Source organism: Onychostruthus taczanowskii, unplaced genomic scaffold, assembly GCF_017590055.1.
Source record: "Onychostruthus taczanowskii isolate IOZ18803 unplaced genomic scaffold, ASM1759005v1 scaffold34, whole genome shotgun sequence".
Lineage (NCBI taxonomy): Eukaryota > Metazoa > Chordata > Aves > Passeriformes > Passeridae > Onychostruthus > Onychostruthus taczanowskii.
In genome coordinates, this window is record NW_024500794.1 from 953460 (window position 1) to 970009 (window position 16550).

The 16550-nt window shown below is 40.0% G+C and overlaps 1 protein-coding gene across 1 annotated transcript in view; it reads left to right on the forward strand.

Moving 5' to 3' along the window:
- The window catches only part of MAN1A2 (mannosidase alpha class 1A member 2), a 135120-nt gene extending 119034 nt beyond the window's left edge, over positions 1 to 16086 (forward strand). Inside the window, exons 11-13 of the mRNA XM_041410892.1 lie at positions 1661 to 1833; positions 9040 to 9155; positions 11602 to 16086. Coding sequence (XP_041266826.1) covers positions 1661 to 1833; positions 9040 to 9155; positions 11602 to 11734 — 422 coding nt within the window. The 3' untranslated portion in view covers positions 11735 to 16086. The remainder of the gene's footprint in view (positions 1 to 1660; positions 1834 to 9039; positions 9156 to 11601) is intronic.
- The last annotated feature ends 464 nt before the right edge of the window (positions 16087 to 16550 follow it).

Here is a 16550-nt window from a genome sequence, read left to right on the forward strand (position 1 = left end):
GAATTGGATAGTATTATTCAGGGTGAAAAAGGGACCTTCTAGATAGGATTCAGCAAATTTGCAGAATCACATAGGGATTGGAGAGTGGTTCTGCATCAAATAGGTATTAGAGATGTGGAACTCCTTAGCAGAGGTTGTTTTGGATGCTCAAGGATTACACAGATTTAAGGAAGCACCAGATGAGTACTTGGGAAATAAATCTATTAAGAATTACTGACCACCTAAAAAAGTATGTCTAGTTTGGAGAAGTCTTGAGTTCAAAAACAGTAGAGGCTGGTAGAAAAGATGGAAAAAGGTATCTCATGTACTTGACAGGTGCTTCCACTTCCCCATCAATGTCTGTCTGATCTTGGCTGTTGTTGATGTGATACTGGAGCAGACAGAATTCCACCTGGTCCAGTATGACCATTCTTATATTCAGAATTTTGGATAGGTAGAACTCTCTATCTGATCTCCTTTATTTTATAGTGAGATGTATATGATTTTTTAAGTGAAACCTATAAAGTGGCCCTTTTGGAAGAAGTAGACATTTCTTGATGGAGTTTCCCTTACCATTCATGTGGCTGAAGCAGTGTGATGCTTTTTCTTTTGGCATCCAGAGGCATGGTCCCTTGAAACAAAAAGGTTAGGGAACTTCTTTTGGAGATTTTCTGCTGGCACATACACTGAGAGTTGCTCGTATTTTTCATTATAGTATTCTAAGATTCCCCTTTCAGACCCATGAACCCTTGGTTAATTTGAACCTCTAGCCCATAGGAATTACATGATTAATTGCTTTGATAATTTTTTAAAGCTCAAGAGCAGCTTCAGAGTTCAACGCCTTAAAAATTCTCTGCCAAAACAAATGGTGAGGTGCATAAGAGTACATTATTAATGTTAAATTTGAGCACCAATGTGCAGCTGTCTAATACAAAATATGTATTTTACATACACATACATATACAAAATTACACATACATACATATACAAAATTCTTATTATAGACAGTTTTTCTACAGTGTGTTGTTCTTATATGAGTAGTCTTCCAGGTGCTGGCACAGGTCCTTTACAGGTTTTTTTAAGGGCTTAAACAGTGAATCTCTTAGTGCAGAGATTTATTTTCAGGTGTATTTAAGACTTCATTGCCCGGTTGTAAACCCTTTACTTGAAGATCACAGCACATCAGTTGCAGTGGCCTAACAGCACATCCTTAAACCAACAGTTTGGATAAAGGTACAGGTTGTTTGGTATGATACTACTTTGTTTAGTTCCAAGATCTTTTCCTGCTGTGCTAGTGGGATCAAAGGACATCAAAACCTGTGTTGACTCTTTTTTTCTTTTTTCTTTTTCTTGTAAGGAACTGATGTTGGTCACTTCAATTTTATCCTATAATCGAATACGTTAGTGTGTTTGTATTCATAGTGTTCCATTAGTTTTCAAGAGGATTACTGTAGTCCTGTCAAAATAGGTAGCTTTCTCAAAGGAATTAGATAAATTATTCATAAGAAAAATTATAGACCTAAAAAGTAGGAAATATTTATGAGACTGCTTAAAGGTTCTGGGTTTTTTTTCACAAGCTTGGGATAAAGCAGTCTCCTACCCATCCTTCCTGCAAAGATTAGTATGGAGCAAATTTTTTTCTTACCTTTACTTTTTTTTTGATTGTTTGTTTCCTCTGCAGCACTAAAGCTGGGCCCAGAAGCATTCAAATTTGATGGTGGCGTGGAGGCGGTGGCAGTACGGCAGAATGAGAAGTATTACATCCTAAGGCCAGAAGTGATTGAGACCTACTGGTACATGTGGAGATTCACCCACGATCCCAAGTACAGGCAGTGGGGCTGGGAGGCAGCACAGGTAACTGGATTCATCATCTGTCAGTAATTTATTTTGTCTGTTTCCCCTTTGAAGCCACTTCAGTCTCATGGTAATGAAGCACTTGGAGTGGTAATTAATTTTCACAGTTTCCTGTAAACCAGGATACATATGAGGGTGCACAGTTATTGCTATTTTGCATTTGCTGAGTCAGATGCTCAGGTGAGAGGTGCATTCAGCATTACACAGCCCATGAGTTTAGGCGTGGAAACAGAACCCCCTAGTCATGACTCCTGCTGTTGTCAGCAGTGCCCAAGAGTTTCTCTACTTCCATGCTATTGCTCCAGCAGTCTTTGGAAACAGCTCAAAGCCAAGAGATGAGAATAAACATTAAAGATAACAAGACAGTAATGAAATATTTTGACTACATCCAGAGGAGATGAGGGAAAAGCAAAGAAAGAGACAAACCAGGAGACTGGGTAAGTTTATTCTGTGGCTGAAAACCAGTTTTGCTCCAGAAGCAAGAGATCAAGAAAAGGTGGGAAGAGATCTGTTGAGATGCCTGTATTCACAATATTTAGCCAAGCTTATTACTATCCATCCCTCAGCACAACTGCAACACCTAGAAGAGGCCAGGTATTTTACAGTTGTGTCTTAGTGTGGTTTTACCTTTTAGTCTGTTTTGTTCCAAACAGAATTACGTTATTCTGGAGACAGGTTCCACATTTGTATCATTTGTGTTCCAGAATGCATTCTGCTGTCTCCAAAACTGCTGCCTGAACTATGCATATTTCTAACATGACAAAGTTAATAGCCTGCTCCTTGCCTGTGTAGATACTACAAATTCTTGCTGATCTAGCAAGCTCCTTTCAGAAGCTATGGCTGGATGATCCAAGCTGAGGTGGGGTCCTTCGTAATAGGTTAAAAAATTTACAAGTGTAAAGATTTTCAGGCCAGGATCAGTCAGTCTCTTAAGCACACTGCAAAGCATGTGTTTTAATTGCATTTTGCTCAGTTTTCTCCATTTGCTTTCGTTATCTTGGTTCCCATTAATGCTTTCAAAACAAACCCTCCCTTCCTCCTCCCCTGCCTCCACTTTTCTCTGTGTGCGGGGTAGGATTTTATTTCATCCTTCTGTCAACCTCCATTGAAGTTGTATATCAAGCAGCCCCTGTGCTTAATTGCCTCTGTCCTCACAGACAGCCTTCTTCTGCTTGCTTTTCCTTGACAGAAGATTTCTTTATCGAACACAGCCATAAAATATTTTTGACTTCTTCATAAATAGTTTTGCAAACCCCTCCTTCCCACAGTTAGGAATTTTATTACCCCACCATCATGCTGACACAGAAGCTTGGAGCTTTTTGTTCCCCAGGATTTTCTGTTCGTTGCATATAGATAATAAGTTCTTGTGTTTATTCCTCACACCTACTCACCACTTTTTCTTCTTCCCTATCACACACAGCTCTGGCTGTGTTTATTCCATCATTTATAAATAGAGAAGAATCTGGTGTGTCACGTAGAGCAGTTGGCTTACTGCTGTTGTACAACACTGTTTGAGTTTGTCTTCCTTTTGCCTTCCAACCTCTGAAGCATACTTGGATTTGTTGTCTATATTTTTTGACAAAACTTTAGTGCAAATGCTATGCTTTGTCCAAGGCCTGTTTTGTTGCATCTCTCCAAATCAAGTGTCTCTGGGGGAAAAACCAGGAAGTTCAATCTTACATTCCCTCAGTGATCATAAATCCCTGTGACAGGGTCTCTATCTCTTTCCTGATGAAAAAAGGCTAATTCTCCCTAATACTGTACTTAGCACTAGAAACAGCATTCATCTCAATTGTATTGGGCCAGTCAAATTGGATGATGGTGTGCTGGGGGGCTGGCTGAAGTATTACAGAAATGTGCATGCAGGATACTCAGGGTAAATACAGAAAATTACTGAAATCCTTTTCAGGCTAATTATTTAAAAGCAGTAAGAGCCATCATTTCACAATAGGCATGTAAAGCCAATTACTAATCTGAGCTGTGTGAATGGAGGGTTCAATTAAGAGTTGTGGACTTATGTATCTCACTAAGTAGGACTGCACCACAGAGGCTGCTGAGTTCATCAGAGCTTCTATTAACAGTGAAAATAAATAGCCCAGACCTGAAGCTTGGGCTAACTTCAGGCAAATTGAGGATTGATAGTAAGATGGAGTGGAAAGACCTATAGCTCTCTGCCCTCATGAGACCTCAGCTGCACCCAGATCTGGGGTCCTCAGCACAAGAATGAGTGCACCTTTTAGAGCAGGAAGGGACACAAATATGATCCAAAGGTGGGAGCACTTCTCCTAAAAAAACAGGCTGAGAGAGGTGGGGGTGTTCAGCCTGGGGAAGGGAAGGCTCCAAAGAGACCTCATTGCAGCCTTCTAGTACCTAAAGAGGGCTTATTAAAAGAAGCAAGATGGTGTTTTTATTGACAAGACAAAAGACATGGTTTTAAACTGAAAGAGTTTAAAAGATTTATAGTAAATGTTAGAAAGAAATTCTTTACTGAGAGCATGGTGAGGCACTGGAACAGGTTGCCCAGAGAAGCTGTGGATGTAAGTGATCACGGTCAGGTTGGATGGAGCCCTGAGCATCCTGTTCAAGTGAGTGACATCTCTACCCGTGGCAGTGAGGTTGGAACTAGATAATCTTTGAGCTCCTTTCCAACCCAAGCCATTCTGTGATTCTCCTTAGAGAAGAGTAGACAGAAAAGAGCCAGACATAAGTTGGAGGTAAAAGAAATATGGTTTCACAGTTTCGTGGGTTAGAAGCTGTGAGTATGACAGCTGGTGAAGAAACTGGCACAGTTTTTGTGGGCATGTTGTTGGCACAGTCAAGAAAAGTTGCATATGCCACAAAAAACACCCTCAGAGAAACTGAGGGAGCTGGAGTCCAATTGAGAGGCACATCAAATTTTATTTCCAAAGAATTTAGGTTCATGTTGACCTCCCTGTATGTTACAGGTACTGAAATTTCACTTTGTGTCACTTCTGAGTCAAGACACATGTGTTTGGTAGGAATATACTGTTGAATATTCTCCTGTTCTATTCTGTACTTGAATAAAGGAAACTAGAAAATCCACTACTTCTTGTAGTTTGTTCCATTATTTATTTATTCTTGCTATTAGAAAAACCCTTGCTTCATTTCCCATTTGAATTTGCCTAGTTTCAGCTCTCAGTCACTGGGTTTTCCTGTGACTTCCTGTGCCATTTTAAAATGTCCTTCCCCCCATGTTTTCTTTCCAAAGAATTTTCATAGATTACAATAACCAGTGTCCTAGCAGGAACTCAGACTGAACTGTGTTACATAGCCATGGAAGTCTTTGAAGTGTCTCTGCATTCCAAAGGTTGTCTCTACCTTCCAGGCTAGCCTGGGTCTGCAGTTACACAGACTTGATGACTAGGTTTAGGATTATGTGCCTGGTTTTATGAAACTCATTTTGTTTGGCACCCAGTTACCAGCAAATTACACTGTTATTTACGTATGTCATTTTAGCCAGCAGTGGTGTTGCAGTGATTGATAAAACTTCAGACTGCTCCTTGTGGATCTCTGTGAGAAGCAGCTTTATTTTGTGATGATTTTGCATTGCCAGTTCTTTCTTAGAGCACTGTCAGTCAATTTTAAATTGAATTATATTGATACAGTATAGTGCTGCCTTGTCTTCCCATAACATCTTAAATACCACGTCAATTGCCTTAGAAGCTTTTAAGTTTATTACAGCTCTGCAGTTGCCTTTATTTGTCAAATTTGTAGCTCTCAAAGAATGAAATCAAGCTTGTGACCAAGATAGTTTTCTATAAAACCATGCTGATTGGTGTCAGTTATCCTCTAATTCTTATATATATATATATATATATATATATATATATATATATATATATATATATATATATATATATATATATATATATATATATATATATAATCTATATATATATATATCTATCCATGCGTCTCTGTAATTGTCTGGAACTAACATCAGGTATGCCATCCTAAAATTATTCAGTCTGCCAGTGCCTTGTAATGGTAGCAATATTTCCTTAACACCCTTCCAGTCATCTTGGAGCTTCCCTGTATTCTGTGGTGCAGTAAATTAAGCACTGTTTTATCAGGGAGACTGGTCTGCAGCTCTGGAGTGAAAGTGTATCTGTGTGGCAAATCAGATGCCACTACACCAAGTGCTCTGAGGTCTGTGTGAAGACAGAACACTGAGAGTTTCAAGTGTTATTTAAGTAGCTTGTCTGTGGCACCAAGATTTTCAGCCAGTGTCCTGAAGTTCTGTACAGCTTCAAATCAAGGACAAATTATTTGTTCATGTTTTAAAATTTTCTATATGGATGAACAGCTGTAAAGCAATCTTTCAGAGGCTTTTTTCCTGTACAGTTCATTACTACCTGCATTATGTAGAACTCTGATCACCTAGGGTAAATCCGTTGCCTGTTCTGAACATGAATTTGTCTTCCCAAGGAGAAATTTCTGAAGCTATGAGGTTACTTGGTAATCATAAGGAAAAAAAAAAAAAGTTGATATAGTTCATACATTTTCTTTCTCTAGGCTTGTAGGCCTGCTGGCTTCACCATTGCTGCACTTAGTTACCCAAGTATGAGACCTCTGCAGCACAGAGCAGGATCTCAGTGCTATCCATTAGCTACAATTTCCAAAATAAGTTTTGTCTCTTACACTGGCTTGTGGATTTAATTCTTCTGGAGGAAGGAGATGGTGTCCTAACAGTGGTACCATGTATTCCTTGTTTTCATTTTGCCACAGTCACTAGCAGGTTTCTCCTGTACAGGCTGTGGCACACAGCATCAGGGTTGCTGAATGGTTGACCAGGGAAACACTGGCCTGATCAGACTGTATGCTGGGAATTCTGGCAGGAGTTGTAAACACTGGGGCTTCCTCCTCCATCTTGCCATGCTTCAGAGCAGACACAAGGTCATGTTCTGTATTATTATAAAAGGGAGTAGTGCCAAGAGCAGGCACTTCATTTTCTGCCTATAAAGCAGAAGTGCTTTGGCTCTTGTTTATTCATATAACACCTGCCTGGTGGCTGTAGGAGTTCTGGGGAGGAATATGCAAATTGTTCTGTAAACAGTGTATGCATTATTTCTTCAGAAGCTAAGTAATTCATTTGTTTCTTTCCTTTTTCTTGGTTTGGTTGATAGGTGTGTTTTCATTTTCTGTGGAGAGAGTGGTGTTGGGGTTGTTTGTGTTGTTGATGTTGTTTGGCTGCCATGTGGCAGCTAGCATCACTTTTGTTGTGCAAGAGCGTGCAGACACAGAGATTGTCATGCATTTGGTGCTGTTGGGTTAGATGTGTCACATACACCTTTCTCTTCACTGTAGAGAAAATCTGGTGAACCCAGATCTCAGCATGTGAGTTGTCTCAATGTAGCCCTGGCTTGCACCAGTAACCAAATCTGAAAAGAATTCATCCAGGCACTTTCTCCTTTTAGACTCAAGTCCCAACGAAAAATGGAGCATTTCCATCTAAAACTTTGAGAAAGTTGTGCTTGAGATAAGGAATTACAGCAAGTATTTGATTTTGCCAAGAAAGACTGTACCTTTCTTGGCATAAATTCAGACTCTAGAGCCACAGCCATTCCAATACTTTTGCCAGTCTCTTCACTTGCTTTTCTAAAAACCTTCCTTTTTAGAAATGTGGAAGAACTTAGTACAGTCTGGATTATTCTCTGGTTCATGAACAGTCTCAGATTTCCACAGGGTAAGAGTGTGTTCTAGGAGGAGGTCAGCTGTAGTACCTGCTGTGCTGTGACTTGCTGTCCTGGGTATCCTGCTCAACTTTTTGCTTTTCCTCCTGATGTCAGTGACAGCATCTGCTGACAGTTCTTTGTCCATTTGTCCAGTGGAAAATTCCTCTTTGTCTCCCATATTTCTAGTATGCAAAGGTGATACTGAGGTCCTTGAAGAGTTAGTTTTGATTGAATCTGTTTTCTCTGCATAAAAAGGGCATCATTCAAAACTTATTTGCTCCCCTGCCTTGACACCCCTCAGCTTCTGCTGAGTATAACTAGCAAAAATCAGAATGAACAGAAATGTGGGCCTAAAGCACCATGTGGAGAGGAGCTCCACGCAAGGCTATCGAGCTGAATCATAGATTACTGAGCTACAGGTGGCTGTGTTCAGTCGTTGGTAATGACAGACATCCCGAGACAAACATTTTCCTTCATCCCTGCTTCTTTTCTGTCCCTGCATGAATCTATTAAAAGAGTTGGTATCTGCTGAGGAAGCACAGTCAAAGCAGCAGGGAAGCACAAATAACCTGTGAATCATTTCAGAGTCGTTCCTTCAGAGCCAGTTTTAATGGCTGGTATCCTTGTGTGCTGTAAGGTTGTGCATGCGAGTGGAATAATGAAAGTGTAGGCGAAAGGTGCTCTGAGCTGCTAACGCTTTCTTTCCAGTCTCCTCCTCTTCCATTGTGCTTTTCACTGTACTGTGTTGGAGCTGGAGGGGGAGAAGCCATTGGCCCCTTCCTTCATGGAATGTGCATGGATTTAAACTCCATGCTTTAAAGGTAAAGAGCTCTGCTGCAGTCCAGCATGCAAGCTGACTTGAGTTTCAGCTGTATAAACAGGAAACTGAGAGTAGCATAGGTAGGAGAAGGAGATGAGGGGAGAAAGCAGCAGCTAGAAGAGTTTACAGGATGGAATCAACAGTCCATAAAAATGAGTACTGTATTTTATTTCTACTTTCAGTAAGTCTCTGTGACTACCTACCAGTCAAAGAGTTCCTTTAACTCTAAAGACTCTCCCAGGGATGTTTGTTACCTTCCTGTGCACATCACAGCACTTACTCCATTGATTTGACTGCTGGATGTTCTGCCCAGTGTCATTGATGTAGAACTGCATGAGCTCAAAGAAAAAGTCTACGGAGTCCTTGTCATGTCGTCAGTATCAGCCAACAGTAAATACCCAGGAAAGAAAGTGTTCTTCCCCAGAATACTTTCTTAGCATGTAGCAGTTTGCCAAATGTTGTGTCATTAATAACCCTAAAATGATGCTACTTCTGTATGTGTCCAGTCTACTTTTCTTTTTTTCAGCATAAACTCTTAATGTCCGTAGCATCCTTCAACAAAGAGATTCACAGCAGAAAAATGCAGCACAAAAAGAACCACCTTCTTTGTTGACCAAGCTTGATGCTTTAAAATTTCCAAATTTTGTTCTACAGTTAAATTCTCTGTGTCTTTTCCTTTCCTTTTTGCAGGCAATTGACAAGTACTGCCGAGTCAGTGGTGGCTTTTCTGGTGTCAAGGATGTGTATTCCTCATCTCCTACATATGATGATGTACAGCAGAGCTTTTTCCTTGCTGAAACTTTGAAGTAAGTCCTTTTCACTTCTGCATCTTTCTGTAAAAACTCACATCTAAATTCTAGAACATGCTCCACAGGTAGCTAATGGAGACAAAGACTGATTTTGAGTATTATGAGCACCAAATGGAACAGAAAGCAGGTCCTGAAAATGGCAGGTTTTGTGTCTAATTCAGGCATCACAGTATGTTTTACTGAGAAAAAGGGACTCAAAGTTCACAGTGTCTAAGGGGATAGTGTGGCTATTCTATCCTTCTGCTGGCTCCTTACCAAATTCCTCTAGGTAATCACAATACTTTGTTGCCCTTGTGTTACCATTATAAAAAGAAAGTCAGTCACTGCTACCTCCTCTGTTGTCTTCTCTAATTTTATTTCATTTACTCCTTCAAGTTCATTTTCTGGAGGCTAAAAGCAGTGGTCCCAAAGAAAGAGGCAGCAGTTTCAAACAGGTCAGGTCAGAGAAACAGTACCTCTCCACGAGCTGATGGTATATGATTGATCTGCCTATAAAAGCCAAATAAGAGAATGAAATCTGCTCCTAAGGGACTTGTGTGGTGGCAAGGCTGACTTTTGATGTATCACAGAGTCCTGTCTGCATCTTAAATAATCACAAGGAGATCTGAAAATTCACTGATGCATCCTTCAGAAACTGGATATATTATAGTGCAAGCGTTGCAGATGGTGGCAGTTCTAGGAAAGAACTCAGCAATTTTTACTGACTTTTGGTTTGGAGCATTTCCTGCTTGTGGAACAAAATGAAGGTTTATTGAAGAGCTGGATATTAGATGTTTTTTACATTGATGCAATTGGCATAGCCCAAACCAGAAACTGGTTTCACAATGAGATAGCCCAACTGAAAATAAAGACAGAGGGGTTGGGTATGATGTCATGAGGAAATCAAAAATGTTCCTCAGAAGAGTGGCATAAAATATGTCTTAAGCAATACCTGCTGTAGTATTTTCTGCTATTGATGATTACTTATGCATATTCATTCCTCTCAAGTTCAAATTTAGTAACTGTCCCAAATATGCTTTGTTGCTGCCTGGATACTTCAATTCATTGGAGATATACAGCAAATTTGAGAGTTTTGAGCAGTACCTGGCATGAAGGTACCTGTTGAGTGGGAAGGACCAAGATGGAGAAATAGATTGCTTAAGTTATTCAAAAGAAAAGTGTGAATCAAATGAGGAGGGTGAGTTTGAGTGAGATGAAATATTGCTGCTGTGGTGAGAAAGAGCTTGGAGTGCTGCAGCAGGAGAGAGCAAGGCAGAAGTATTGAGGAAGGGAAAGGCCTGATGCTTTAGAGACAAATGAAGAGTGTGAAGAAGGAGACAAGATATGTGTGACAAAACTGAATCATCTCTGCAAGAAATTTTTATCTGTAAACAGTAAATAGATGAGGAAGGAAAGAAGAAATAGGGGTCTGCTGACTGGATTGTGGATAGAGCTGGCAAATAAAGGCAGCAGAAGAATTGATCAGGCAGTGACACAGGGCTGAAAGCAGCAGACACTCCCAGTGTCTGATGGAGAGAGAGCGAAGGAGCAGCAGAACAAGTGTGAACATTCTGAATGTGGCAGAATCCACTAATGGGAATGACACCCTTTCCTTGTCAAGTGCAGCAAGAGCTGTCTTTTTCTGCATGGCAGGAAAGCAAGCAGGAGCTGAAAGATCCTGTACACCCACGCTGTTGTGCTTGCACTCACACAGCCAGGTTTTCTGTAACAAGGGAAATGTTTGAGTTTTAGCTGTTGTGTTAGGAAACTTTGACAGATCCCTACTACCAGTATGTCCTACAGAGTTACAGCACAGCCACATTCAAAAGTGTGCATTAAGAAAAAAAGGAACAACAAATACTTTTTTTTTCTGCATATGTCCAGTAATCCTTATTTTGTTACATGCTTCATGTCCTCTGCATTTTATTATAATGTGCAACATCTGTGAAAACCCTCTGCACAATCTATTGTCCCATTTCCTCTCACCAGAAGCTGAGCCAGCTTCCAGAATGGTGATGACAAACCAGATACCTGTCATGGTTTAGTAGCTTCTCTTGTGCTGCCATGAAATCTTTGGTTTGGATTAAAGAGGATTAGTCATTTCCAAGTGGGTTTACTCCATTAAGACAACTTCTCTGCTCTCCTGTCCACCAAATACTTGTGGTTGGTGTCTTGATGTTTGTTTTGCACTGCAGGTCTTTGAAGGGAGATTCAAAAAACAAAAGTTTCTTGGAAATATTAAAATGTTATCTTTATAAAAACATTTCATTGAAGGGCTTGATCATAATAAAAATTACTTCATCATAATTGGGAAAGCTGTGTGTGTGCTGTACAAAGATTGAAAGCAAGTACTTTGTTTATAGCTGTAGTTGCTGAACTGTGAGGCCTGAAGATGGTCTGTTGCTCCTGCCTGCCTGTGCTCTGCTTTAATACCCATGTTTTTCATCTCTGTCTCGTTGTCCAGGTATTTGTATCTGCTTTTCTCCAATGATGATCTTCTACCATTAGACAACTGGGTTTTTAACACAGAAGCTCATCCTCTGCCTGTTTTACATTTAGCCAACACCACACTGTCAGGAAATCCTGCATATCGATAAAAACAGCTCTATGAAGAGGAAGAGAGACTGTTTTCAGCTCTGTTTTGTTTACATGGACCACTTGAGACTTTAGCAGGAGGGGAGACAGACAGACAGACACTTGGTAAACCTAGACCCCCGAGTCAAGCAAGTATTGGCATGGGAAATGAAGCTCTTCAACATATAAATAAGTTAAAAGTTCTGTTTTATACATGACCAAAACACGTGAGTGTGATTTTTGCAGGACGGAGACTTCACACGCTTTGAACCCTGGCAAGACACGGAATCTACAGATAATATTAATGCAGCAGCACAAGAAAGAAGAGGCTTTCCCTTCCAGGGAAAGGAACTTGCTGCTTGCTGTTGCAAGGAACAACACACAGTCACCTCTTCAGACTGGGTGGGTTCCAAATACCTAGGTTTTCTTTTCCTTTCTTTTTTTCTTTTTTCTTTTTAATTTTTTTATGATGGCATGAACAAAGCAACACCACTGCACCAGCAGCATCAGGATTTGAATTTCTTTCTGTACCTGTCTTAATTTTCTAAGGAGCATGTGTCTAGACTGGCAGCCATTCTCAGACCCTCTAATCTGTTAGACCTAAACTCTAAAGTACAAAAAGTATTGCCTCCTCATTTTCCCTTTTCAAAATAATGCTTATATCCAAAAAGAAAAAACAATTAGTAAGCATTTGGTTTGTTCACTGTCAGCAGAGTGGGCTTAGTTCATTTGGCAAGCTCAGTCAGAATCTGGAGCCTATCACAGGAGTGGGAAGGAGCCTAAGTTTCCCTTCCTCACAAATTATGTCACATGAAAAAAACCATTCTCTTCTTTTAGCTAAATAAACAGAGATGACAACATGAGCATAACTGTTTCATTATTTATATGGGAGGATGCAGTATATGGAACTAAAAGAAGCTCCCCTTGAGCTAAGCAGTGAGAATTTGCTGCTCTGTATTTTTGTACACAATCTGTTGCATTTCATTCTTTGGATTCTATTCACAGAACCTTCTCTGCAGGTATATGTGTGTCTGATAGAAGTCTAAAACTTACTTTGATTTACTTTACAAAACTTGCTTTTCTTCTGGGTGCTCCAGTAGAAATCCAACATGATCTTTGGAAGCAGCCTAACATGTCTCATAGGTGACTGGAAAAAGAAAGTGCAGAGTGTCTGCTTTGATTCATTTACGATGCTGCTAAATGCATGGGGTATTTTCAAGTACTTCATGGCTGGGCTGTGTAGTATCACTTAAATGGAGTCTTTTTCAGTCTTCATTTATTTGCTAAAAAAAGTTTCATCTTTCCAGATTTTTTATCTTTTCAGTTTTGTCTTTCTCAATCTCTTTTACTGTTGTTCAGAACCCATATAGCTCAAATTATTCTTTTTATTCCCCTATAGAGCTCTCAAATCTTTTTGCCACGGTGACTGGCCCCTTTGCTGACAAACAGCCTTTAGGTGCAGGTTTCCCTCCTAATTAGTGCACAGGTTGAGTCTTTAAAAAATCTTGATGATGTATTTGTACTGAAGCAAGTGGGAGAACTCTTCAGTGAGCTACAGCAGTACAGCATTAGATTTAAAGGGAGTGAGTGCTATTTTCCCTCCTCAAAAATGTTTTTATATGAAGTTTTTTATAAAAAAACTTTGCTCCTTATCATATTATAATACATCTGACTGTAGAGCTGTAGAGTTTCCCCCCAAAATTACTCTTCATTTGTCTGTGTCACTAACTTAGACATAGAAATCATCATATGATCTAAGTAAAAATACTGTCAGATGCTTTTACTTTCGTTTAAGAGGAAGAAGACATGGGGCTTGGCAAAAGTTTCAGTCTCAATGTTTGTACCTTAATACCAGTTACTTTGTTACTGTAATTTCCAGCAGCATCCTAAAAATAATTTGAGAACTTATAAAGTAATTGGTATAGTAAATAATACTGATTTCAGTATTATTTAAAATTAGAAGTAGCTTAATAAATGGATTCTTCTTACTGGCCCCACATTAATTTATTTCTCTAATTATTATTCAGTGACTTACTGAAGAACTAGTAATGTTTCATTTTCCCAAGTTCAGATATGCTGTGTTTTCAAATTGTTTTTCTGATCCTTTGAGCACTGTTATTAGTTTAAAACTGCACTCAGTTGCCTTGTTCTCCTGCATGTCTCTGAGGATATGGAAGAAAGAGGAAAAGCAGACCCTTCTGTTAAGAAAAAAACAAAGAATTAAAAATAATAAAAGCACCTTCTGCCCCATAGACCCATCCCTGCACTCCTCCTGATAAGTGCAGGTGTAGAATGGCTGCCAGTCTGTTCAGAGGAATGTCAAGGAGTCCCAGAAACACCAAACTTGCTTCTCCTCCTCCATCTCCCTCTTGTGAATTGAAGAGGAACCCTTCAAATTTAACCTCGCCATGAATCCCAGTGGGTTAAGTTACTGCCACAAGAATGCTTGAATTGAAGACTAAACCATTTCATGTTGTGGGATGGTGTTCTTCTCAAAGCAGATGTACAGCACTGCTATTTCTTCTTTGTGTAGATAAGCAGCAGGTACCAAATAAAGGACACTTGTTTTTTGTTTTCCAGTTACCCCAATAACAGTCAGTTTATTCTCCATCACTCTTTAAAATACCAACTGGCCTTTTCCTCCAGAAGCTAATTATGTGCAGAGTCTATCAAAAACAATGCATTTTAAGGACTAATTGCTGTGTCTTTCATAAATTTCATCCTAAGATTTCCTAGATCAAGCAGAGTTTGGAGGTTATGGGTTCTGGCCGAGGTACATGCTTAATTACCAAGCACCACAGATACTGAAACTTCTGACTGAAGTGATGTGCCCTCCTTCTGAGTCCTTCACAGAAAAGCAGGTTCTGATCTGCAAAATGGCATTATGTGCAGCCCAAAGTTCAGACTGTTTTCCCTCTGGGTACATAAGGTACAGTAGAACGTTGCCATTTCATTCTGTTGCTGCTGTCTTACTTTCTTGAAGATAAGAGTGTAAATTTAAGCACAAAAATGACTTTTTAGTCCTAGCTGTTTCTGAGTCTTGCACTGTACTCTCTAACAAAACAATCCTCATTTTCTCTAGGTAGCTGTCCCATTTTACAACTTCTACAATACCCTCTCCCCTTACAGAATGAAATAAAAACCAGAAAATCATGTGCATTTTTGGCACACTGGATTTGGGCAGGAGTCTGGAAATCCCAAAATTGTCTATTTCCTGTTTGCATGCAGTCAAAACAAGGATGTATGGTTCTTTTCCTAATCCAAGCCTCAAACTTGCCTGTTGGTCAGGATCTGCCAGCAGTAATTTTTTTTCTAACAATTAAAGCTTGACTTTTCAAAGAGGCCAGATTTCTGCAGCTTCCATTAACAACCCTGGAGCTGTGCATGCGCCGCAGTCAAGAAGTCAACTTCTTAGCGTTGTCCTCTAAATAAAAAAACCCCTTGAATGATATTCTGAGTGTTAATTTTGCTGCACAATGTAGTCCTTAAAACTGAATGTTCAAGAAAAGTGCAGAAAATAGCAAGTGCCCAGGAGTAGAAGGAAGAGGAAGTAGTTCCATGTGCCAGTCACACTTTTGCTGTTCCTTCAGCTCCCTGCTCCAAATTTGTGGATCACTGTGTTCTAGCTCCCAAACACTGACATATTCCCCCACAGTATTTTACAAGATTTGAATATTGCCTGGGTTCTGAAAGGTGACAATAATGGCACACTCCCTGTAATGCCATCCTTTAAGGTTAGAGGTGCACCCCCTAAGCAAAGCCCTGTTGGTATTTACACTACTAAGCCTAGCCCATGTTTATAAGGGGACAAATAGGAAACAGGCTTCTTGATACCAGAGAAAAATGAAAGCAAGCTCTTGATCCATACTGTAGTTGGGAGATCTGTTCACCCTGAGTGAGACAACCCTCTTTCACTCCTTGACTTTTGAGAAAACAGTCTTCTGACTCAAGAGTTTGAGTTGCCATACAAAGAGGAAGCCCAGGCTCTTTTGCAAGTTGTGTGCGTACAGCTGTAGCGGAGATGATAAGCACGAGCTGCCTCAGCTGTCAGCACCTTCTGACAAACTGCTCTGTAATTGCCCAGGAAAGTTGGGAACCACCAAAGTCAGAGGAGACAGCCTGACCTGTTACAGTGAATTGTTGCCTTTAATCCTAATCGCTTGGTGGAAGTTGGATTTGCATTCTGCCTTTATTCTTGCTTTGTCTAAGACTGACAGATTATTTTTTCCTCCAAAATAATAAAAGGGCAAAAGTCTATCTTCTGATGTGGAAACCTTCTGCCTCTGACCTGGAATCCTGCATATGTACTTTTTACAGATTAAAAAATAATATTGTATATAAAAAAGATTGAATAAAGAATGTCTTTAAGTGAAAAGAGTGTAGTTTTTTTTTTTCCTTTGCCTCCAAAAGCAGCATCCTGTAGCACTGAAGTGTGAAGCTGACCCTTTTCCAGAGGCTTGGTGATGCTGCAACTTTTCTTTCCCCTGCAGTTCTGCTAGGGACTTTGTCAACTTTAACATGTATCAAGACCCCCTGTTGCAAAATTAAACCCTGTACTTGGTTCTGACAGGTCCCTGTAGTGCTCAGATGGCTCTCAAAATGCAGCTTCATGCACAGCACTTTGAGGCTGTTCCTGGGTGCCATTGTGAAAGCCACCAAACCTCACAAAAGTTTGAGATTTCTCCCCATTTCTCATATTGTGTGAAAGTGGCTAAAAGGTTCAAAGATCCTTTTAGATGAAGGTAAAGGGTCAGGCAGACAAGCAGTGGTACTAAATAAGCCACCAGGTTAAACCCTCAGCTTTTCTTGAGACTTCAGTAGCCAGTGAGTTGGAATAAA